The sequence below is a fragment of the Heteronotia binoei genome, chromosome 18 (genome assembly GCF_032191835.1).
Source record: "Heteronotia binoei isolate CCM8104 ecotype False Entrance Well chromosome 18, APGP_CSIRO_Hbin_v1, whole genome shotgun sequence".
Taxonomy (NCBI): Eukaryota; Metazoa; Chordata; class Lepidosauria; order Squamata; family Gekkonidae; genus Heteronotia; species Heteronotia binoei.
The window spans coordinates 45,122,345-45,146,989 of NC_083240.1; the positions used below are offsets into that span (position 1 = coordinate 45,122,345).

Sequence of the window (24,645 nt, forward strand, 5' to 3'; positions counted from 1 at the left end):
GTTAAGGCAAATGGCAGGATTCTCGGCACTCCCAAGGCAGGCCAAGGGCCTCCTTCCCAGACCGCCTCTGAAATTTCGGTCTGCGATGACTGCTTCGGCTCCAATTCAATGCATGTCCGCACATGCTGGGGCTTTTGACAGCAGCAGCAAAGGAAAGGATTCATAATACTTACTGTAATGACACCCTTCTCCTGCATCCGGCCGGGCGTGTCGTGCAAGTCAGCAAACTGCACGGCTACCTGATGGTAAATGGGAATTAGGAATTCTTCCCGTTCCTTCAGCTTAGTCTCGAGTTCCTTCCGCTCAGCTGGGCTTAGCTCCGGGGTGCCTGAAATCAAACAAAAGACGGCTGTCAAAGACCCCGGGAGATGAGACAGAGAACGAGGCACAAGCAAAGAGTGATTGGGCCTGGGAAGAAAAGACGGTCTCCGTCGCTGGCTCTGGAAGCTTAAAAAACAAACGTTTACTTGGGTGCAGTCACAGATGAAAGGAGTCATTCCACAACCCCACCCTTTGGCCCCCCGTGCCATCAGAGGCATCCTCATCCTCGCCCTACCTGAGGGCTCAGCAAAGGGTCTCAGCAGGACAGAATCAAGGCTGCAGGCAGAATCGAAGGCGAGGCCCAGAAAACCTGACAAAAATGCATTTATGCTACGTGGGAACAGATTCTACATAGAAGGCAGCTGACATGGAGAAATCTCCTCTGCTTCCAAGATCTTGGATTTAAATGTGCTTGGAATCCCAAAGCAAGGAGTGGGGGGATTCAATGGAAGGAAGAAGGCCCCAGAGTCAAGACAAAATGACCAGCAAGAGAGGTAGAAAGAGAGACCTCTAGGAAGGGCAGCAAGCAGAGAATGGGGGAGACGTCTGTCCACAGTCGCTTGTCCCCAGTATCTGGAATGCTCTTCTGAAATACGGGGCCCCATTTAACTGTTTTGGCTAGTAGGTGTTGACAGCCCAACTTCTGGAATGAAATCCTTTAAAATAAATAAACTCCTCAAGGTGGATGGACATTCCCATTACCTTGCAGCAGTGGAGTTTTGCAGAACGTAATTTCACATTGTGTGAAGGCGTAATCAGAATGACCCCCAGTGCTGATATTGTGGTACATTAAAAAAAATCTTTATCCACTCCTTCTACATTACTAACGAAGATACAGACTTCTATTTTGCTGTTATTAAAAAATAAAATTAAAAGTTCTGGTATTCTGAACACAGAAATGATATCAAGCAGATGAGACAGACAGAGAATACTCAGCAGTTAATAGCTCAAGCAGCTGAGCCAAACCATTATTATATTGGGCAAAGCGAAGCTGTATTGGAAGGAGAAACTCCTTCTGGAGCCCAAATAAGGCTCGCTCCACAGGGCAAGGAAGCGAAAGTCCACACTGGTTATATATTCTGTACGGACAGGAAAGAAAGAAAGAAAGAAAGAAAGAAAGAAAGAAAGAAAGAAAGAAAGAAAGAAAGAAAGAAAGAAAGAAAGAAAGAAAGAAAGAAAGAAAGAAAGAAAGAAAGAAAGAAAGAAAGAAAGAAAGAAAGAAAGAAAGAAAGAAAGAAAGAAAGAGAGAGAGAGAGAGAGAGAGAGAGAGAGAGAGAGAGAGAGAGAGAGAAAGAAAGAAAGAAAGAAAGAAAGAAAGAAAGAAAAGAAAGAAAGCTTTTTTTTTTCAATAATGATTTATTGTAAATCACACAGCAAAAACAAACCAAAACAAGAACATAACAAATAGAATATACACACAGAAACCGTGACTCTCCCACCACCTATCCACCCACATATATATGGAGTTTTAAGGGCTTTAGACTATACCGGTTCTAATGTCTCATCACAAATCCAATACTTTTTGCCCATAGATACACTGGTTCCCAGGTCTTTATACACTCCTGCCAGTTACCATCTATCAATCTTATGGTCAAAATATCCATTTCGGCAGAGTCTAATAATTTAAATAAAAATTCTTCCTTATCCGGAATTTGGGGGGGTTTCCAGTATTTCGCATAAAGTATCCTAGCAGCAGTGATCATATACATTAATAGTTTTTTTTTTCCCCTCGGGATAAATTTTCTTTACATATACTCAATAAATAGAGTTCAGGCGAGTGTTTGATCCTCTTTTTAAAAACTTTTTGAATCCATATATTAATTTGTATCCAAAATTTTTTAGCAGATTCGCACTTCCACCAAATGTGGTAGAGCATCCCTTTAACCTTTTTACATTTCCAACATTTATTATTGTAGCTTTTTTATTCAGCTATTTTCACATGCTGAATATGGGGTTAGAACTTGGCTCTCTGGAAACTGATGGTTATAATCCCAAAACATCCTCTCAGCACTCAATAAAGCACCATTTGCTTGGATCTCCCCATTTTTGAAAACACAGCTAATAGAACAGTGCAGTGGTGCAAACAGTGCCAAATCCCTGTCTCTATTTATTCCCCCTCTAACTGCAAGGTGCCATGCACTCAGATGGTGCTGTGTAAAGAATAATTAATAAAATACAAAGCATCCCAGGCCCGCATGTAAACTTGAGAAGTAGAAATTACACAAGTGAATGGTTGAAAGGAAAGATACGGTCTAGTCAGCACCACGGACAGCCCCTTCGCCAGCAAAACCAAAACCAAAAAAGCACCCATGCACCTACGTCCGGATAACTTTTTGTTTGTTGCTTTGAAAATCCTTCTGATGCACTGGTAATTTTGAAAGACTACAGTTTACATGAGGGAGAGCTATAATGCCAAATAAGGAACACAAAAGAGATTCAAAGCTCAAGGTAAATGCGGAAGGGGTGGAGCAACACAGAAGTGGAATGAGGGGGAGGGAGTAAAAACCACTCTTACCTGACCCTTTTTCTAAATCTCAATGCCAAGACTTACTCACAGAAAAAAAAATACTTAGTGTCTGTATAACGCTTATATATTTTCTACCAGAGGGGAAATTCCAGTCTAAGGTGAGTGATTTAGACTGGGGGTAGCCCAGGTTAGCCTGATTGCATCAGCTCTGAGAAGCTAAGCAGAGTCAGCCCTGGCTAGTATTTGGCTGGGAGACCACCAAGGAATACCAGGGCTATGACACAGGGGCAGGCAACGGCAAACCACCTCTGAATGTCTCTTGCCTTGAAAACCCCCAACCAGGGGCTGCCATAAGTCAGCTGTGACTAGATGGCGCAAACACCAACAAATGGTGGAGGCGTGGGGAAAGGCATTAACCATCCCCTGCCTGCAAGCTAGAACGACAATCTGCAAATAATTTCAACCAGGGAACATTTTGTAGAAAAAGAGGTGCCAGAGCTCATTAGCACAACTCATTTGCATATGCCACACACCCCCTGACATCACTGGAAGGTGTGCTAAAGTATATCAGCTCAGCATCTACCTTGAAATGCTTCTTGATTTATAATTTTCATCATAAAACCTTACTTGCATCATGCTTTTTTACATTTCTTTCTCCTATGGGGCCACAGTGGCATGATGAAGATTTCCATCTGTCTGCTTTGTATGTTTTGGTTATTTTCCCATTTTTCGTGGGGAAAAATATTAGAAAGTTTTGTCAAATCTTAGAGTTCAGCAAAATTCTCACAGAGGGGTTTGAACAATGGAGCCCAGAAGCGAGTATTTGGGGTGAGGGTAAGAAATAAAGAGCACAATGAAATGTAGAGGTTCCGGAGCTCTGCTCCTGTGAGCTCCTGCCCAAAACGAGGCCTGATTTCAACTAACCCTGCAGCTAAAGTCTAAGGCTGGAGTTTTAACATGTGCATCCCTTGGAATAAAAAAGGCAACAGGAGCAGAGACTGCCTATTTAGTAGACATCAGGCGCACACATCAGGGTGGATGCTGGAGAAAGGGACTGATCCCCTACCAAGAGACAGCTGCGTGGCAATTTCTCTGCCCTCCTTTTCAGCCAGTCTTGGCAGGATGGGGGGAGGGAGAGGGAGGAAGGCTTCAGGCTGACTCATGGTAACTGGCAAAACAGGCAGAAGAAACTGGGTCAGGAAAGATGACTTGGGCAGGTGGAGAAAAGAATCTGGTTACTGGGGATGGAGGGAAGGGGATGAAAAGGGAAGTGGGGTGCCAAGCCTTGGGTCCTTTCAGGGGAAGGGCAGGGCAATCACATTTTGAGTAAACTGAGTGCACACAGAAGTGAAGCCCAATTTAAAAGCAACAAACATTTAAATTGCATAATACATGCAACAACTGCAAGACTGCACCCCCCCCCCCCGATGGCATGGATGCATTTGGGCCCATGCCTTTGCAGTGTCACAATTACTTTTAAATCCTGTGTTTGTACTAAATAAACACACACACAAACTCATTCTTTCATACCATGCTTATCTTCCTAATGGGGATCACCTTGTGAGGTAAGTTAGGCTGAGAGAGTATGGTGGATCCAACAATAGCCCAAATAGCCTCCCTCCAACCTAAGCAGATCTTCTTCCAACAGAAACACTGCTTAAATTGGAGGAAGACTCCTGAGATTAGAGGAAGCTTCAAACCTGAGCCAAAAGGAAAGGTGAGCCACACATATTTTAGTAACTAAGCTCTGCTTAGTGGAGTTGGTAGGACAAAGGAAGGATCCACCTGTGTGACAGACCCAAAGTCACCCAGCAGGCTTCTGTGGCAGAGTGGGGTTTTGAACCTGGGTCTCTCAGCTTCTAGTCTGACACTCTAACCCAGGGGTGTCAAATGCGTGGCCCGGGGGACAGATCAGGTCTCTGGAGGGCTCCTATCAATCCTGCACAAGAGAGAGTGTGTTTTATTGGGTCATTATGCCAGGCTCTCCTTGGTGCAAGTGGGTTTTGCTTCTCCCTTTTCTCTGTATTCATGCCTTCATGATCCAGTCTTTCTCAGTAGGAAATCAATGTGAACTATTTAGATGAGGAATAACCACAAACCAGTGAAGTGGATTAGACTGAGAGTGTGTGTCCAGACCAGGTTCACCCAGCACATTTTCCTTTGGGGGTTTTAACCTAGGCTTCCCAAATAAGTAGGTTGATACTGATCACTGTACTTGATGTCTCTGTATTCTTGAACTGCCTCATTGAAGTTGTAGTTTATCTGGAGAAGACTATAGTTTTGTAGACAAACACATAGCCCACAGTCTGTGTCATGGTGCCTTCACATGTTCTTAACCAGCACGCAAAGCAACTTATGTTCAAAAGGTCACAATGCCCAACCGTTTCATGGTTTCCTCTGGCTCTTAGGCTCAAAGCATTGACCATGAGATTTCTGTAATGAATGTCAACAAATCAAAAGTAGGTTTGCGACTTACAGATACACACCTGAACAGCAAACTCAAGATTGCTACAGCACAGAAATGGTCTCCAGATTTTGATGCAATAATTCAGAACAAGAGGTGTCAGTTATTAGAGACTGTTAAATAAAATATTGCAATGCTAATCTTTTAAGCATGTTTTATTTTAAGTTTTTAAAAAATCTTTAATTGTGTTTGTGTCCTTTATAAAGTTTATATCTCCACTACCTGGCATCACATATTAAGGCACACATGGCCCAGCCCGACAAGGTCTCATTTATGTCAGATCCGACCCTCATGAGTTCGACACCCCTGCTCTAACCACTACACCACACCCATCACTACTCCACACCCACCCACCCGTTATTCAGTCTTTGCTGAATAATACTCAAGTATTCTGGCCTACATGCTGTCCTCTTGTTGTCAAGGCAAACCAAGCCAGCCCCAGTAATGATCCAGGTGAGATTAACAAATATGTCAATGTCTATTTTCTGCTTAATTTAAAAGTGGCGTCTATAAAGATTTTTAGCTTCTGAACCCTGTTCTCCCAAAATAAAGAAGGTAACAATGAAAGGAAAAGGGGAGGGGGGGAGAAGAGAATAAAGAGTGATTATCCTATCATTGATTGATTGTCAGGAACATTCCTCATTCACTGGGCATTGTAAGCAGCTAAGCTTTCAATCAATTCCATAAGCCCCCGATACAATTAAATATCAAGAGATGGGTTTCTTCTTTTCCCCCAGCCCAGATCTTCAGGGTAGGGAGGAGTTTGAATTCTTCCTTTTATTCATTGAAACATTCAGGGGAAACCTGGTTTTGTGAAATATGAAATGTGTGTCACTGTGTCGAGCCGCTGTTAAGTTCCATTCTTGGTGCAAGTGGAGCAACTTGGAGGCAGTGATGTGCAGGCGCTGCTTGCACAGTTTGCCAAAATTATGACATTAGTAGGGGAAGGGAGGGCATGGACTTTTCCCCAGGGCTATGTGTATGTATTCTTCAACGACTCTATGTATTGGAGTTGCATGCAGAATAGTAAAGATAGTCCCCTGTGCAAGCACCAGTCATTTCCAACTCTGGGGTGATGTCATGTCACAACGTTTTCATGGCAGACCTTTCTCAGCCTAAACTACATCACCGGGTTTTTGCTCTGAGAATTAAATAGCATAAGGGGAAGTGCTATAAAGCAGGGTATAAACACCTAAACAAATTAATAAATGGATAAAGAGAGATTAACAGGGAGATCAAACAAAAATATGTTGGAATACTTGCTTTCAGAAAACGATCATGAGACAACACGCCAAGTTGCAAGATACTGTGTACAGGTTTACAAACACTGAAAACTGCAGAGCAAGGTCTGATTTTTATGTAGACAATTTAGGATTTTGTATCTTGTATTTTATTATAAAGGTAAAGGTAGTCCCTTATGCAAGCACCAGTCGTTTCCGACTCTGGGGTGATGTCGCATCATGATGTTTTTATGGCAGACTTTTTACAGGGTGGTTTGCCATTGCCTTCCTCAGTCATCTACACTTTACCCCCAGCAAGCTGGGGCCTCATTTTACCGACCTCAGAAGGATGCAAGGCTGAGTCAACCCGGAGCTGGCTACCTGAACCAGCTTCCGCTTCGATCGAACTCAGGTCGTGAGCTTGGACTGCAGTACTGCAGCTTACCACTCTGCGCCACAGGTCTCCTTGCATGCAGAATGCTGCATATTACAATACATACTTTTTTTTAAAGAAAAAAGTTTCCAAACCTTGAAGATATAGAGATAGGCTTGAACACGCATGTGCTGGTTTTTTTTTTAAATTATAATCCCAATTCTCTCCCCAATCAGGACCCAAAGCAACATTTCACATAATTTCCCTTCCGCCTCCACTTTATCCTCACCACAAGCTGAGAGACAGTGACTGGCCCTAGGTCACCCAGCAAACTTCCATGACAGAGTGAGAATTCAAATCCAGACATCCCATGTCCTGTTCTAGCACTACGATCATTCTAACCCAGTCCAGTATGCAAAATAGCAATGCCTTGTGAACTCTTGAAAGCCAGAAAGGTCCCAGTAGATTTCACTGCACTCATGGGCTGAGGAGCGAGTTTGAAAAACCTCAGCTTGAGACCCTGGAGAGCCGCTGCCAGTCTGAGAAGACAATACTGACTTTGATGGACCCAGGGTCTGATTCAGTATAAGGCAGCTTCATGTGTTCATGTGTTATCACAGGTATGCCAGACCCCAAAACTTTTATGGAAGGGGCTTGGAATCCCTGGTTTGCAAAAAGTCAACTGACAGCAACCGCCTTCCAGAATGCGTACAGGCAAGGAATGGCAAAGTCCGAAGCCCCTCACTTAAACGGCGAGCCTCTTGCAAAACAACCAGTCAACTGCTCTGGTTATTCCCTCCCCTGCGTGTGTCTCATGGTGAGAAAGAAAGAGTGAAAAAGTCATTGAGATGCGCTGCATCCTGCAGTGACTGTAACCTCCAAGAATGTCAGGGCTCGAGCTGTCTTTATTAAAGTTCCTGCCGGGCGGAAATGGCTCGGTGGGACCGTGAATCACGGCTTTCCTGAACATTCAGGATCAAAGCACTTTTTTGAAAAGAAGAAGCATAGCCAGTTTAACAGGAGAGACAAAAATTACTTCCAAAACCATTACAGCTTCTCTCCGGGATTGCAGAATTCCAAACAGAGATTCTGAAAAGGAGACAGCTGACGGGCTGGAAGCCATGCGGCTCTCTTTCACTGGCCAGTGCTGGACACTGGTAGATCCGTTCAGCTAGCAAAAGAGCTCTCCTCCAGCAGAATGAACCTTCAAGGCCTTTGGTTGGGGGGCAACCCCAACTCATGATCCGATGTTACACAAATGAGCGCCAGGATCACCCTGAGCCTCTTCCCTTCCTGCCCTCCCATTCTTCTTCCTTATCAAACCCACATTTGCAATTCTGATATGGAAGGGAGCCGTACACCAGTTTGCCAGTTCAGACATGGGGAAGGGGGTCAAGTGTGAGCTCAACTGTCTCTTAAGTGCTGCTAAAATCAGAATTAGGAAAGAGCAGAAGTGATTTTAGTCTAGTCTCCTCTAGCAACAGGGCATTTTTTAATCCACCTACTCCTTATGAATTCAAACAGGTGCACTGCAAAAAATATACCTGCAGGGCAAAGAGATCAAGATCACAAACACACAAGACAAGCCATGCCCTCCAAAACAGCTTTCTGCCCCTGACAGTAATTCTGAGATACTCGCAAGCAGGGTATGAAGGAAACTGGCATTTCCCAGTCTTTGTTCTTGGCAGCTGTTACTCAAAAGTTGATGGCCACTGAACTTGGGAGGTTCAATTCAGCTACCATATTGCATAAGAAGTGACAGAATTAGCTTCCAATAATTTGGCTAATTTAAGTTACCATATTTACCCATGAGGAAAAGGGGACTTTATGTAAGATGGCTCCCCAAAAAATTATACACAAGTTTTGCAAACTACAGCATATACCTGTAATTTGTATATGAATTAACGACAACCCATTAATGGCAGTCCTGGAACATAAAAAGACTACGCTTCCTTGCAGGCAAATATGGTGTTTAAAAAGTGGTTTACACACTGAACAGAATCAAGTGACACACCTTCTCCTGGACTGTACCACATGCAGGTAGCTTGAGAAAAACTCCCCGTCTGTTTGGGGGAAAGAGTTAAACCACTGAAAGAAAGAACATTAACTATATGCCACAGAAAAGAGCAAGAGTTCAGGAGCACTTTAAGACAAACAACATTTGCGGCTGCAAGAGGGGAGCTTTCGTGAGCCACTGCAGATGCAGCATCTGAGAAGTGAGCAGTGACTCACAAAAAGCTCCTTCCCTGCAGCCACAAATGTTGTTAGCCTTTAAAGCAGGAGTGTCAAACATCTGGCCTGGGGCCTGAATCAGGCCCCCGGAAGGCTCCTATCAGGCCCCCAAGCAACTGGCTGTCACCTGCTTCCTTCTCCCTCTCTCTTGCTTCCTTCTCTGTAACAGCATGCTTTGCAAAGCTTGCTCAATCGCACAGAGCAAAAAGAGCAATAGAGCAAAACCTCTATTTTCTCCATTGTCTGAGGCTCCTCACTTGGGGAAGAAGAGGGGGAGAAAGAGCTTGCTTTGCCAGGTTATCACAATCACACAGCACAGCTATTGAGCCAAGCCTCCCTTCCTTCTGTTGGCTGAGGCTCCTCCCCCTCCTGGTCCCCTGGGGAAGGCAGGAAAGAGCCGGAGCTTCCTTTGCCCAGTTCCCTGGATCCCATGAGAGAAATATAAAGAAAGCACCTTTAAGACCAATGAGTGCTAATGTTTTAAGCTTTTTAAAAACATCTTTAATTGTGTTCGTCTGTGTCCTTTATAAAGTTTATCTCTCTGCTGCCTAATCATAAATAGGTACACACATGGCCTGGCCTGACACAGCCCAGCCCGACAAGATTTCATTTATGTGAGATCCGGCCATCATAACAAATGAGTTTGACACCCCTGCTTTAAACTGCTCCTGGACTCTTGCTCTCTTCTACTGCAGACAGATTAACACGGTTGCCCATCTTGATCTATACGCCACAGAAACCTAAATATCAGCTAATGGACTTAACAATCAAGAAGCACAGCTACACGTTTTCAAGCAAACTGCAGCTCTGAAAACGAGAAGGCTGCCCTGGAAGATGAGAGACAGAGACTTGCGGAATTTTTTACAGGCATTTGGACTTCCAGAACACATACACTATTATTGTGCACATCTCCATAACAATAAAAATAAGCACGCATGCACACAATACACTTTGTACCAAGTATAGAGTGAGGGTCATGTTGACCTTTACTAATTTTTTTTAAAAAGAAATTAAAATACTTAAACTTGTTCCCCTAGGAAAACTGAGTAAAATGAAAACTCCACACCCACTAAAACAGGTAGCGACGAGGGGAGTCATACCACAAGTTCATCTTCAATTTTAAAGGAGGCTAGAGCCACACTTGGCTCTCTTCCATTGCTTGATGACTCTAGGAAGAGCGACCGTGTGCACTCACAAAACTGCTTTATCCTGAGTCAGAACAGGGGCCTCCCAACCTCAACATTGCCCGCTCTGACTGGCAGCAGCAGCTCTCTAAGGCAGAGGCCTTTCATATTCCCTACTACTATATCCTTCTAACTGGAGATGCTGGGGATGGAATCTGGGGCCTTTTGGATGCAACACAGAGCTCTACCGCTAAACCATGGGTGCACCCTTCAAAATCCCAGTGCACCAACACCTTCCAGGAAGCTGAGACTCAACAAACCTCAGGCACAGCTGACATCTGGGAGAGGGCATGGTCCAGCTGCTGCAAAATGTCTGCAAAATTTTTCTGTTGCAGACTATAGACTGTGGCACTTGCCACAGGACTGCTGGGATGTAGTCAGGAAGACACTGTGCCGGTCAGAGACTCCCCGTGGTGCCTGCGAGTGTCAGTGCACCCACTGACACCTTTCCTGGTCCTCAGCAAATGTTTTTAGAAAGATGGGGCTCCTGCCCAGCAGGGCTTCTGATTGGCCACTGGAGATGACTGGTTGTGCAAATTAAAATAATGCTGTTCTGGTGGTAGCTACCACTAGTGTGTTGGGTTTTTTCCTCTTTCTCACTGCTCTTTCCTAGTGTATTTTTAAAAAATTACTCCTCTTGTGCTTTGCCCATGGCCTTCCTTTGTGTGGGGCTCCACCTCAGCCATTTAGTGGCTGAGTCCACCTTCCCTGGTGGCTATTTGGTGGCTGCACCCACCACAATGTAGCTGAATTCCAAATGTGCACACAGGCTCAAAAAGGTTGGAAACCCCTGGTCTGGGTGTAAATAAAAATCACTTTGAGAGGAGAGTCACTTTTCTCTTTTAACTCTCACACTTTTGGGACACAAATAATATATCAGGTCCGCAGTGCTGACCACCATCAAAATACACCCAAGTCTCACTCAAATCAGTAGCAGGATCCATTTGTAAGAATTCAAGCATCTTAGTAGTAGTAGTGATGATGATGATGATGATAATAATAATAATAATAATAATAATAATAATAATAATAATAATAATAATAATAATAATTTTATTTATACCCCACCCTTCACTCTGAATCTCAAAGTCTCAAAGCAACTTAAAATCTCCTTTATCTCCCCCCCCCCCACAACAGACAACCTGTGAGATGGGTGGGGCTGAGAGAGCTCTCACAGCAGCTGCCATTTCAAGGACAACCTTTATGAGAGCCATGGCTGACCCAAGGCCATTCCAGCAGGTGCAAGTGGAGGAGCAGGGAATCAAACCCGGTTCTCCCAGATAAGTGTCCACACACTTAACCACTACACCAAACAGAAGGCAAACAAGGCAAACAGAACAGCAAGTAAGTAAATAAATAAAGATGGACAAGCATTATTGTTTTAAATCTTACAAATATGCCTGGCATCAGCCCAATAGCTGGATATCCCATCTAACAACAGCAAGCTAGACAGATGCAATGCATGATGTCTTGCCGCTCATCCCCAGAATCATCTGACAGTTAGGTGGGTGTTGCTGTCTCTGAAAATGAAGTCTGTGCTCTTCAAACACATGCAGGTGATGAGGGTGGAAAGAATCACACTTTGCTCAATGCTCAGCAACACACCCTGGCACAATACCTTCAGCCAAACAGCCTTTGAATCAGCCGACAGCCCTCTTTGCCAGGGGCTGCAGCCTGCAGACCTCCCCAGAGTTTCCCTCTGCAGCACCGACACTCAGACAACTGCTCTAGCCAGCAAAAGGCACTCTTCTGCTGGGGCTTGCAGACAATGCCTGCCAGGAGCCACACAGGGCAAAGAACTGTGACTTTTGCTCCCTTGAGGAGAGGAGTGGTTGGAGCCCCTCAAGCCTCATAGGGGTGAAGCTGTCCCAGTTCTCCCTGCCACCAACCTTTGCCCCTCAGGTGCTGCCACTCTCTTTAGTAAGGGATGAGCCTCCTCCTTCAGCAAGTTCCCCTTTTCCACTCACTCCAAGAGTTTCTGCATCCTGTTTTCTTGGCATATTGAGAGCAGGATCATTCCCTGCCCCTTTCTATCACTACCCACAACTATTAACAGAGAAATCTGTCCTTCCATGAGCCCACCTAATTCATGTACGGCTAGAGCAGGGGTGGCCAAACATGTGGCTCTTTCACACATATTGTGTGGCTCTCAAAGCCCCCACTGACCAGGCCAGCTTGGAGAAGGCATTTCTCTCTTTAAATCACTTCTTCAAATCAAACCAGCTTGATTCTTCAAATCAAGCTAGAATGCATTTAAAGTTGCTTTCTTTCTATCTCTCCCTCTCTCCTTCCTTCCTTTTCTTGTGGCTCTCAAGCATCTGACATTTATTCTCTGTGGCTCTTATGTTAAGCAAGTTTAGCTGCCCCTGGGCTAGAGGATGATAATGAAATAACTACATCTTGATCTAGTTGACTGTACCAAATTAAGCACACTGGGATGAGTGCTGGACTGGAGACTTTTTCCACACACTTCCAGATTGTTTTGAATGCTGGCTTTGGCATTACTTTCCCCTCTATGTCTGGTTATCTATTTCTGGAGACAAAAAACGATACAAGGACAAAGCCATATGTTTTCTTTTTAAGACGTCTGCATGGCTTTATGCCTCTCGAAATGCAAAGTCAACACTCCACAGCCCTTTCAACCACGTGAGGTTTCGCTTCCTAGAAAGTTTAACCAACCTAACGCCAAGACACAGAGAGCCTCTCTTCCGCCCACCCCGCAATACGGCTCTCCTCTTCATGCCGAGACTCAACACGGTGTAACATTGAGTGACATTTTAATAAACACAAAACTAATAAAGATTTCAGTTACAGTGCTCGAAAATGGATAATGAGCAGATCTGTGTCACATTATTCAATATCTGCCATCCTCTTCCCCAACATGGCTCCCCTGCCCCCAACTCCATGTCACGAGAAGCCTGGTGGCTCAGAAGGTTTAGAACGAGGATGTGGCGCTGCCCTCAGATTTCCACCCCCACCCGGTACAAAGCCAACCCTCCGCCCCATGAAAGTGGGGCACGGATGTGGCTGTGTCTCCCCCCTTCCTTGCCACAAAACAGCCATTCGGTAGAAATGATGGCAGCCATTCAGGGGTTAAGAGAGGCAGTGAACCCCCAGCTAATGAGCAAGTATACAGCAGGCGGTGTAAGATAAATGGAACGCTCCTCGCTTCTGCTGGAGTCAGCATGAACCGCGGCCCTGCGGCTTGTTTGTGGCAAATGGAGTGCGCGAAATATCAAAGGGCAGTGATCCAGAAGACGACCGGCTTTGACAAATTTTAAATTGGCCAGAAAGAAAAAAAATGAGGGGGGGGAGAGGAGGGAGGAGGAGGAAAAAATTATGCAATTCGCTTGTGTCCTACAATCTCAGCTCTTCCTGGCATTGGCAATAAGAAAGTGCGAGTGTGTTTTGAGTTGTGTGTGCACACCCCGCCACCAAACATTGAGAGCAATTATGAACCAACTAAGCAAGACACTTATCAGCCACTGAAGCTTTTAGTGCTCTCTGTCTCTTCCACCCCCCATATGCATAGATGTGAAAGGGTTAGCCTCTTGTGTTGCCCTCGTTGTACTTAAGGCAGGAAGTTCGCCTTATTTGGGGAAATGTTTGGGTTAACGAATTTTTCTTTAAAAAAAAAAAGCAACCTTGAATCCACCATCCTTTAAATGCTCTCAACTTCCCTGAGATTTCAGGGGCTTATACTTCAAATTTCAGGGGCATATATATTAAAAAATGTGAGAATGGTGCCTTTGGATGGTTGTGCCCAAAGCGAGTGATGCAGGGCCGGTCGCATAACAGCAGCTGAATGAAAAGGAGAGAACCGAAGGTGCAAGTTCAGCAGATCTGGCATTGTCGCCAGCAGGGGTCACAAAGGAATAAAGTGGCCTCTATTGCAATCCGCCCCCCAACTGCTGTAAGACAAAAGATGTAGGATGGTCCTTGTTTTGTACTTAAGTGACAAAAAAGTTCTTTTCTGCACAGATTCACCGTACATGGGAGAAAGGATGAAGGGTGAGATCCCAAATTGTGCCACATGGCTTTGGAAACTGCAAAGTACCAGACTGGAGATTTCTTCCCAGATAGCCAGCTAAAGGCAACCTCCACAATCAGAGGAAGCAGACCTCTGACTGCAAGAAGGCAGGAGGGAAGAGGGGATGGCTACCGCAGTCATGTGTGACATAGTGGTTAGAGTGCCTCAGGTGTGTGTCCATCTGACAGCAATGCTGATTCTGTGAACTTAGGCAGATCATGAGAAGGAGGGCCGGAAGGGTTGTGAATTTCCTGCATCATGCAGCGGGTTGGCCTAGATGACTCTGGAGGTCCCTTCCAACTCTCTAATTCTGCGACTGCTGGGCTAGGATCTGAGAGATCCCAGTTCAAATCCCCGCTCTGCCACAGAAACCTGCTGGGTGACTTTCGCCAGTCACACACGCAGCCTAACCTACCTCACAGGATTGATGTGAGGGTAAAAGAGGAGAGAGGAGAACGATGTAGGCCACTTTGGCAGAAAGACAAGATAGAAACAGAGTATGTGGCAGAACATTTCCGCTCTGGCCTGTGGGCCCCGTTCTGCCTTGCCCTCCCTCCAGCTCCCCTGGAGGAGCTTTTTCTGCTCTCTATGGTAGCCCACCATCACCACCTGATCAATATAGGGATCAGGACCCTCAGCTCCCCTTCCAAGCTCCAAGGCCTTGCCTCAGGGTCTCCTGGTTAAGGTCTTGTGCACCCCTGGGGGAATAGCCAGTTCCCAACTGCTTGCCTTCCCCCTTCCTGGGGCTCTCCTTTAAAATAGCATGTCTGAAACAGTGAGGGCCTATGTGGTAGAGAGAATCACTTCCAGAATCAAAAGTTCAAAACACAACTCCTCTGCCCCTCTCTCTAAAACATGCCCTAGCTGGATGTTAAAATTAGGACAGGCTCTTTATCTTAGGTGTCCTGGTTCTCTAAGGGTCCTTTTTAACCTTAGAGCTTGCTCCCAACTCTGGAGGCCAGCTGCATGGTACAAAAACGGCTGCCTACTCCCATCCTCAGACAAGAGGTCTGTTCAGCCCAGCATCCCAAGAAGAGAGAGACCACCTTCCTTTTGCAAGGAGGTTTTAACAAAACTGTGTCTCCTCAAGGCTTCTTGTCCTGTTGTCTCCAGAAAGCCCCTTCCTGTAACCTGTCTGGCAAAAAAATCCTCCAAGCCTCTATATTCTGGAAGTCCACGGGCTACTTCCTCCTTCCTAGTCTGAACGGGGGAAAACTTTATATATATTTCTCTACTAAATAAATTCCAACAACAATAATAATGACAGCAATAAATAATCTTACTGTGTTTGCAAATTTCTGAGGAGCACAGGGGCTGCATATATGGAACTGTACCGCCATAAAAAGGAGATTCCAAGGGGTTCCTGGCTTAGATATGTCTTAAAGACAAGCTCACAGAGGTTTGGTCTACTAGCCCTGACAGCAGAAAGGGAAGCTCTATGTTCAGTGGCCCTCTGTCTCTGAATGCCTGATGCTGCAGGCGAGGAAGCAGCTGCCTCCACTCCCCGCTTGTGAAAATTCCAGCAACGGCAGGCTGGCCTCCAGAGGAAGCAGGATGCTGGAACCAGACAGTTGCATTTTCCTCTCATATACTGTAATCCAGGGCTCCCTAACCTTTCCGAGCCTGTGGGCACCTTCACAATTCTGACACAGTTTGGTCAGCACAGCCACAAGCTGGCTGCTGCAAGAGGCAGAGCCGGCCAGATAATGGCCGCTGCAGCTTACCTTCAATCGCACTGTGAAGATCCTTGTACTTGGTAAAGCAGCATTTAAAAAAAAAAAAATCTGCACAGCCGGTCAGATCTCCAATAGCCAATCAGAAGTCTTCTGGGCTAAAACCCCACCTACTATATAACAACACGTGCCAAGAAAGGTGCCAGCGGGCACCACGGCACCCATGAGCCCCACGCTGTGCACCCCAATCTAACCAAAGCTCAAGCTCTACCCAGACTTGGCCAATGGAAAGCAAGTTCATGCATACATTAAAGGCGAGTGGGATGAGTTTATCGGCATAGACGTAACTTTAGCAAAGCTTACCGAGTCGCTCTGCCAGGCGTGTGTAGATGGGGTCCACTCGTCGCATTGTTTTCACCAAGTCTTTCTTGCGGAATTTGATTTCCACAGTCCCTTCAGGTTCCAGAACCCCGCCTCTGAAAGAGCCGGAAGAAGGAAGATCCTTTCAGGTTGTGAGGTGACACAGTTCTGGAAGGGGCATGCTACTTCCCACCCCACCCCGAGGAAAGGCCCTGAACTCTGCATGCTGCAGGTGTGGAAAAGGACAATTCTGTATTTGGGATTAGGAGGAGGGGGATTGAAAACAGAGGCAGTGATTATATGAGATACTAAGAGTAACTTCCTCCTCTCCCCTACTTTTTCTCCCCAATTTTAATTGCAAGGTCCTTAGAGCAGGACATTTCTCTTCTTGTTTTAAAAATATTTACTGAGTGTTCTATGGCCGAGGACCTGTCTACTTGAGGGACCGTCTCTCCCCGCATGAACCCCAGAGAGCGCTGAGGTCAGCTGGAAAGAACCAGCTGAATATCCCTGGGCCAAAGGAGGCCAGATTGAAGTCCACCTGGGATCGGGCCTTCTCTGTAGCGGCCCCCCTACTGTGGAACCAACTCCCGGAGGAGGTACGGGCCCTGCGATGCTTAGATCAATTCCGCAGGGCCTGTAAGACCCACCTCTTTAAAACAGCCTTCACATAAAACCGAGCCAAGAAAGTCCTGTTGGATATGTTCTATGTTTTATGTTTTAATCACTGGATTTTATGAAAGATCTTAATTATAGCACCATAATCTTAAGTCTAATGTAATTTTAATGATTTTAAGGATGATTTTATAATTGAAATTGTATATGAATTTATAATTGATTGCACATGGTTTTATTGTATTTACATGTTGTGAGCCGCCCTGAGCCTGCTTGCGGGGAGGGCGGGATACAAATAAAAAGTTATTATTATTATATTATTATTATCATACCGTATATCCCTGTACTGATGCTGCTTAATTCTTCATGTTTCAAACTACCTCTTCCTTAATTTGTTTGCTATTTACCCTACTTTTTCACACTTCACCGTATGAGAAACCAGCTAGAAAACCTCAGACTTCTCTCATCAGTTGTTATGTATAATTAGAGAATCACACCAGATCTACAGCCCCAGACCTCTCTTTGCTCAACTCCTCCCCCCTTTTCCGTCTCTTCTGCAACTTTATGAAAAAATGATTTAAATGATTTTCTCTATTTCCACTGTTATCTGAGAAAGTGAGTCCTGACTACTTGAAAACTCACACAAGAGTAACTGTTGTTAGTCTTTTAAGATGCCATCAGACTTCCGCTTCGTTTCTTTTCTCAAACCAGTAAAGGCCTGAAATGTACCGATGGTATAATTATAAAATCACCACAAGAAGCAGTGCAAAACTCTGGTCTTCTTGCCCTATTTTGGGTTTAAAAACTGGACCACCCCCACTTCATCGGTGGTCCTAGCAGAGCCTGGTTTAGGCAGACAGGTCCTTGTGGTGCCAGTCATTAGACTAGCTACCAGCTTAGCCAGCTCAGTGCTTGAATCTCAGAGATGCCCACGACGGATCAGGGACAAGGCAGAAGGCATTACCTGCTCTCTCGGTCAGCATACATCTCCATGTGTCGAGGGTTAATGGTGGGATCAATCACCACCCAGGAGCCTCCTCTCAGTTCTGCTTGGGGAGGGATGTACACAAGGACAGGCTGCCTGTACTCCCGTAAGCCGTCCACAATGTAGGCCCCGAATTTCAGCACCTGATCATACATGTCTGTGGAAAACAGCACAAAAACCATTAAAACAAAAACAAGAGCAAACAGCAAGTCAACCCACCCCATTCTGCCTCTTTGTTACACTTTCAACAGGCACACGTTATCAAAACGCCTTAATGATCCAAGTTCAAAGGAAGTAGTACTTCTACTCGGCTGCATAAATGTATGAGACTCATTGCCCTGACTTGGATGGCCCAGGAGAGCCTGAGCTTGTCAAATCTGGAAAGCTGAGCAGGGTCACCCCAGGTCATATTTGGATTGGAGACCACCAAGGCAGTCCAAGGTTGTGACCCAGAGGCAGGCAATGGCCAACCACCTCTGAGTGTCTCTTGCCTTGGAAACCCTGCAAGGTCATCATGAGTTGGCTTCAACTTAGCAGCATTTTCCACCACTACCACCACGGCCACAAGGTATGGCAACTGGTGGGGTGGGGGGGTGTTGTTTGACAAATTCATGGAGAACAGGTCTACCAGCCATAACAAGGAATTGTTCGGAAATAGTATTCTTCCTAATATCAAGGCTTCTGGAAAACCAAATTATCATTTATTGCATTTATACGCCACCTTTCTCCCCCACCAGAGCTCAAATCAGCTTACAACATTCTTCTCTCCTCCATTGTACCCTCACAACAACCCTGTGGGGTAGGTTTGGCCCAAGGTCACCTAGCAAGCTTCCCTGAAAGAGTAGGGATTAGAACCCAGGTCTCTCACATCCTAGTGCCTGCCTTTATGCTCTGCTTGTGTGTTTCCTGGAGGCTGTTCTTTACTGGAAACAAAATGCTGGGCTAGACAGACTCTCAATTGAGCCAGCAATGGACCTCATGCATTCTGCTAACAGGCATACTTCAACTCTCAGCCCTTTCCAAACACTGAAGCAACGTTTGGGTTGACTATGAACACAGGAACTATGAGCATAGGAACACAAGATCAGGCTAACTGGATGTTGACCTGACATGGGAAGACCAGGCTAGCCCAATCTCATCAGATCTCAGAAGCTAAGCAGAATCAGCCCTTGTTAGTACTTGGAAGGGTGACCACCAAGGAAGTCCAGGGTTGCTACGCAGCGGCAGGCAATAGCAAACCACCTCTGAATGTCTCTTGCCTTGGAAACCCTGCGGGGTTGACAAAAGTCAGTTGCAACTTGATGGCAAGAAAACAAACAAAAACCCTGCCTCTAAGAAAAGGGTGCACAAATAGCTTTGAGAACCCAGTGGCTTCTCAGCGGCTCCCCCCCACCTCATGCACTGGTTGATAGACCAGGACTGCCGGAGCAGGCAAGCAGAAGCTCTCTGGGATCCTCTTAGCTCTTTCCCATGCTTGCTGTTAGAGATTCTGCAACTAGAGATGTTTGTGTGCCCAACCAATGCAGCCTGCCACTGAGTTATAGTGCCCCTTCCCTTTTACTGTGGAAGAAATCCTGTAGCAGGACCTATGGCTGGCTTCTAAAGGCACCCTTTGCAATCCAGCCCCAGTGCACCTTCCTCCCATACCTTGCCTACCCACATCCCTTCCACCAGCATCAGAGGCCAAACCACAGACTGCCACCTTGGCACCTGTGCCACTAATTTTAATAGAACTGGGGAATTCAGAAGCAGAAACCTATGCAGATCCTTTTGACTTTTGAAAAGCACTGTTTCCTAACCCAGAACACGGTTCAATAACTTGTGGAGCCACATCAGAGGAATTGAGGGTCCCAGTTTATTGGAATCAGCTTAATCCGGCAGAAGCAGTTTTCAAACATACATGGGGGTTGTTCTAAGATAACCCAAACCCTGCACTAAGCAGGTAAAATTCTGCAGCTTGCACAAAATTCTGCAGCCTGGTAGACTGCTACTTGATTCTGCATGCAAGAAGCAAGGAGAAACAGAAGGGACTTGGAGCTGGTGAATAACAGGAAGGCTTTGCAAGCAGAGGGTCTCAGGATCGACCCTGCCCATCTCCAGTGAAAACAAGATATCAGGCATTGTTCTCTCTAAGCTGAGTTAGTGTGAGCTAGCTCACAGTTTTTTAGCTTCTGCCTCACACATTTTTGTCTTAGTTCAGGAAGGATGGCCCAAGAGCAAACTAATATATGTAGTACCCAAATTGCTCACTCACAACTTTAATGCCAGTAGCTCACAAAATAAAATTGTTGCTCGCAAGACTCCACAACTTAGAAGGAGCATTGATCATAGGGCTAGGAAAAACTGGAATCAACCTCAGCGGCTCAGTTGAAGCCCTTGCGTTAAAAACACACGACAAAACGGGCCAGTGGTCTGAGTCAGTAAATGGTGGGGATGGGGAACCTCGCCTATTAAATACATGCTATTAGCAGCAATTGTAGCATCCCATTTATTTACACCTGATCAAAGGAAATAAAAATGCATGTTTATTTTAAATGCTTCAAAAAAACCATTGTTTATAACTCATGAAAGGATTTCAAAGACGGCCCATGTGCCATCATCAGATAAACATAAATAGGGCATCTAAAAATGTTGGAAGAGAAGAAAAAGAAGTTTTTTAAAAACACCATCCCTGAAAGAAAGCAAAGATCTTTATTTTTTTTTTTATAAAGGGAATGACAAATTTATTGCTAATTAAACAATCGCTTTATTACATAGTGCTAGCAATAAACCACTTGAAGCTCCTTTCAGCTAATTCCAGTGTTAAGAAAATAATTGCTCGATTCAAATTATTTTAATCAAATTAATTCTTTAGGAGACGTTTTTGTAGTAGTGCTCCATAATAAAATAATTGCGTAATTAGTGTGGCATTTTTCACTCCTGCCATGAGCAAATATTTTACTCCAAGGAAGCAGGACGAGCGAGGGGCAGGGGGGGAAGACAACAATATCTGGATTGCCGCAAAAGAGAAGATCATTTAAACACCCACGCAAAGGAAGGCATGGAGATTGGGGTGGGGTGGGGTTAAATCAAAGTCCCAGCAGAGCCACAAGTATGTTCTGCATGCCAACGCACCAATAGATCCAGTTCTGTGGCTACTAGATTCACAAGCCACAAGCCCTAACCTCAGCCCAGAGATCCTTATAGTGATCTGTATAAACTACACTTTTCTGGAGACAGTAGTGTGAAGGAACATCCAAATTGGGCCCCTCTGTGCATCCTTCCCTTCCACACACTGATTTTTACTTTATTGCCAGTTGCTGGTTTTGAGCTTAATTTTATTTTGCTCCTTTTGATGGTGCCAGGTTTATAGCGTTTGGATTATTTAATTGCTACTTTGTAGTGTTTACATTCTTTTTGTAGCTTCTTGGCATTCTGGATTTTAGGGTGCTGTTTACTAATCAGAATATTTATACTCCACCTCTCTGTTTGTGGTTCAAGGCACCTTGTGCTCTATAATTCATTTTAAAAAAATTTTCTACTCCACGCAAAGTCCCTAAAGGTCATATTCCTTTAGATGCGTTATCTACCTCCTAAAAACCTCCAAGGTTGGTTCCTTGGAGAGTCCATTCCATAAAGTGGGAACCATGAATGAAAAGGAAACAGGTACCTATACTGCTTTCTACAGCTGTCTGCTGTTGCTTGACATGTAGTTTCTTTCTTTCCTTTTCTTTTGCAGTGCCTCTGCCTTGTAGGAGTTAACACTGCAATTCTAAACGAAGCGATTACCCTTTTAAGCTCAATGAGCTGATGGTCGTCACCGTGTTTAGGATCCCACAGTGAGTCAGCACCTGGAGAGGGCTGACACTACCTTGCGAGGTTGGCTCCTTGGCTTCCTAGGCTCCACAGGATGCGCCTGGGGGTTTCAGGCACAAAAGACAAGAGTGCAGACTCAGGATCACTTAGCAGTTAAAGTGTCACACGATCCTGAGTCTGCAATCCTTGCTTAAGGGCAAGAGAAGTCCTCTGCCAGATCACAAGCAAGGCCCGCCCAGTCTCATGTCTTTTGCAAGAGTCTCAGCAGGTGGCCGGGCAGAAACTGGTCATAGGGACACCCAAACACATAAAGCTGGGTTATACTGAAACAGACTTTTGTTCCATTGAAATTTGTTTTGCCTGCTCAGAATGGCAGCAGCTCTCTGGGGTCAGGCAGAGGTCTTTCCCATCACCTACTACCTGATCCTTTAACTGGAGATGCCGGAGATTGAACCTGGGACCTTCTGCATGCCAAACAGATGCTCTGCCACTGAGCCACAGCCCCTCCCTGTTCACAGTGTTAACTTCTTTTTCCTGTTTTGAGACTCCCCTTCACTCCCTCTTCCTCTCTGAAGTTAAATCCCATAACTGAAATGAAGGCAGATTCTTTCTCAGTAGCACCCCAGTTCCATCTCCTTTATCATCTCCCTCATCTCAGATTGCATACTGCAAGCTCCTGGGGGCAGGGACCGGCCTTCTTGCACTCTACAAAGTGCCATTCACACTGGTGGTGCCAAGGACATCAAATTAATACTGCCACCTCATTGCCACTAGGTCAATTTCCCAGGGACCCTGGGGGACCAGGCGACCGGAATTTTTCCACAGCCCTTCTTTCAAGCTCTTTCTGTCTCACCACTTCCACTGATTCTAGGCAGCATTCAAAATTGGAATCAGCCTCAGTGGCTCAGCTGAAGCCCTTAAATAAAAAAAACGAACTGCAGAGACACTCATGCACAAACACGAAGCAGTACATCCATCGCGGTCCCATAAAAAGCCTCCCAAATCCATTAAGATCGGGCTCTGCCATGATACAAACATGCAGGTAATCAGAGATGGGGCGCCCCCCCCCTTTAAAAGGCCTTTTTATTCCAGCTACAGGGTCTCGTAACCGTTCCTCTTTTTTTATATTATTATTGTTATTTATAACCTGTCCCAGGGGGTGGGGGGAAAAATAATAAGTATAACATGAAAAACCAACCGAGAGCGACCCCATAGCGCTGCCAGCGAGGCGGTTTAATATCTTTGGGATTTGCATCCTATCAGCCTATTCACGCTGAGCTCGAGACCCCGGTGCTAATTTCGAGCAAATTTCACGCTTGATGTCTCGCTGTCGTGGGTCACTGGCGGTTCGTCTAAATAAACTGCTTCCCTCCATCTAAATATTCAAGGCATTCTCTTTTCTTTTTTAAAAAATAATAATTTAATTTTTGCATTATGCTGAATAGCCCAGCGGCCAGAAAAAAACTCACTCGGTGGAAGGCTGCCTTTGCCTCTCGGTATGCCTTTTAAAAAAAAAAATCCATACGATAAATAAAGCGCGTATATAAATATATACACACACAAGCTCACACATACGGAGACACTCACACGCAAGGACTTAAATTAGACCTCCTAGGCTGACTTGTAAAGAGTTTTTCAACTACCCACCCCCTCCGCTAATGTCAATTCTCAACGTCGCAAGAGCCGTCTCTAATCTTTTCCTACTCATTACACACAATTTTGGAGTCATTTTACCCACTGCGCAGCCGTTCCTTGGCGGGGTATGTGTGTACATATGCATGTATTTGTGTTCTTAGGCGCACTGAGGGGTGGTATAATTGTTTATTTTCACTCCCTGCTTAATCCTCCCCCCCCCCTTCTGCCTCTTCCAAAGTGTCTGGCCAGCCAACACCGAAGCCAGAATCTAAAGCGCCTCTTCAAGGAGCGTGGGAAGATGGATGCGCTCTTGACTCCCTGCCTGGGCTCCCACACCTGGCCATGGCAGACACAGAGAGCAGCTTCTCCCAAAACGCCATGCTAGATACCTCCGGATTACCAACTGGGAGTTGAGGCGTTTTTCTTTGGGTGCTGCCACTCTCAGAAGTATTTTGTGAGATGCTAGAACAGGGGTGGCCAAACTCGCTTAACATACGAGCCACACAGAATAAATGCCAGATGTTTGAGAGCCACAATACATGAACGTCTGTTGTTTGAGAGCTGCAAGACACAAACATCAGATGTTTGCGAGCCGCAAGGAAGGAAAGGTGGAAAGAAAGCAAATAGATGGGGAGGGGAAGAAGTGGAAAGAAAGCAACTTTAACTATAAATGCCTTCTCCAAGCTGCCAGGTGACCGAGCTTGGAGAAGCAATTTAAAGAGACAAATGCCTTCTCCAAGTCAGCCAATGAGGGGAGCCACACAATATCTGTAAAAGAGCCACATGTGGCTCCTGAGCCACAGTTTGGCCACCCCTGTGCTAGAAGGACGATGGGCACTCACTTGTCTCACTCTCTCCTGAAAGATCTGCTATGTCCATCTTATAATGTCCCCTAGAATCTAAGAGCTTTGGAAAGACCAGACTGGGATTCGGAAGGTCCCCAGTTTGAATCCAGCTTCTGACATCAGTAAGTGGCCCTCTTCTCCAGCACAGTCCCCCCACCCCACAAGACGCAGTTAATCACTCTGGCCTACCTTACTGGGTTGCTGTAACATACGTCGACCAAAATATAACATACATGAACCACTTCATATAAAGAAAACATGATGCAGGTTACATATTTATTACTTATTTTTGTGGTTTTCAAAGCACTTCACATATATCTTTGTTTCAATCTTCATGACAACCCTGTAAGGCAGGCCAGTATTATCATCCCCATACTGAACAGGAACAGCAAAGAGACTCCTGTCACTATCAGCAAGAGGACAGTGGTTCCCGATAACTAAGCAGC

At 45.3% G+C, this 24,645-nt stretch overlaps 1 protein-coding gene across 2 annotated transcripts in view; it reads right to left on the reverse strand.

Annotated features, from left to right (window-relative positions):
* Positions 1-24,645, reverse strand: part of ACACA (acetyl-CoA carboxylase alpha) — a 291,537-nt gene that overhangs the window by 13,350 nt on the left and 253,542 nt on the right. For both annotated transcript variants that reach the window (XM_060259542.1, XM_060259543.1), the window contains 3 exons: positions 17,904-18,081; positions 16,328-16,440; positions 174-328 (listed from right to left, as the gene is read on the reverse strand). In XM_060259542.1, the coding sequence (XP_060115525.1) occupies positions 174-328; positions 16,328-16,440; positions 17,904-18,081 (446 nt within the window). The remainder of the gene's footprint in view (positions 1-173; positions 329-16,327; positions 16,441-17,903; positions 18,082-24,645) is intronic.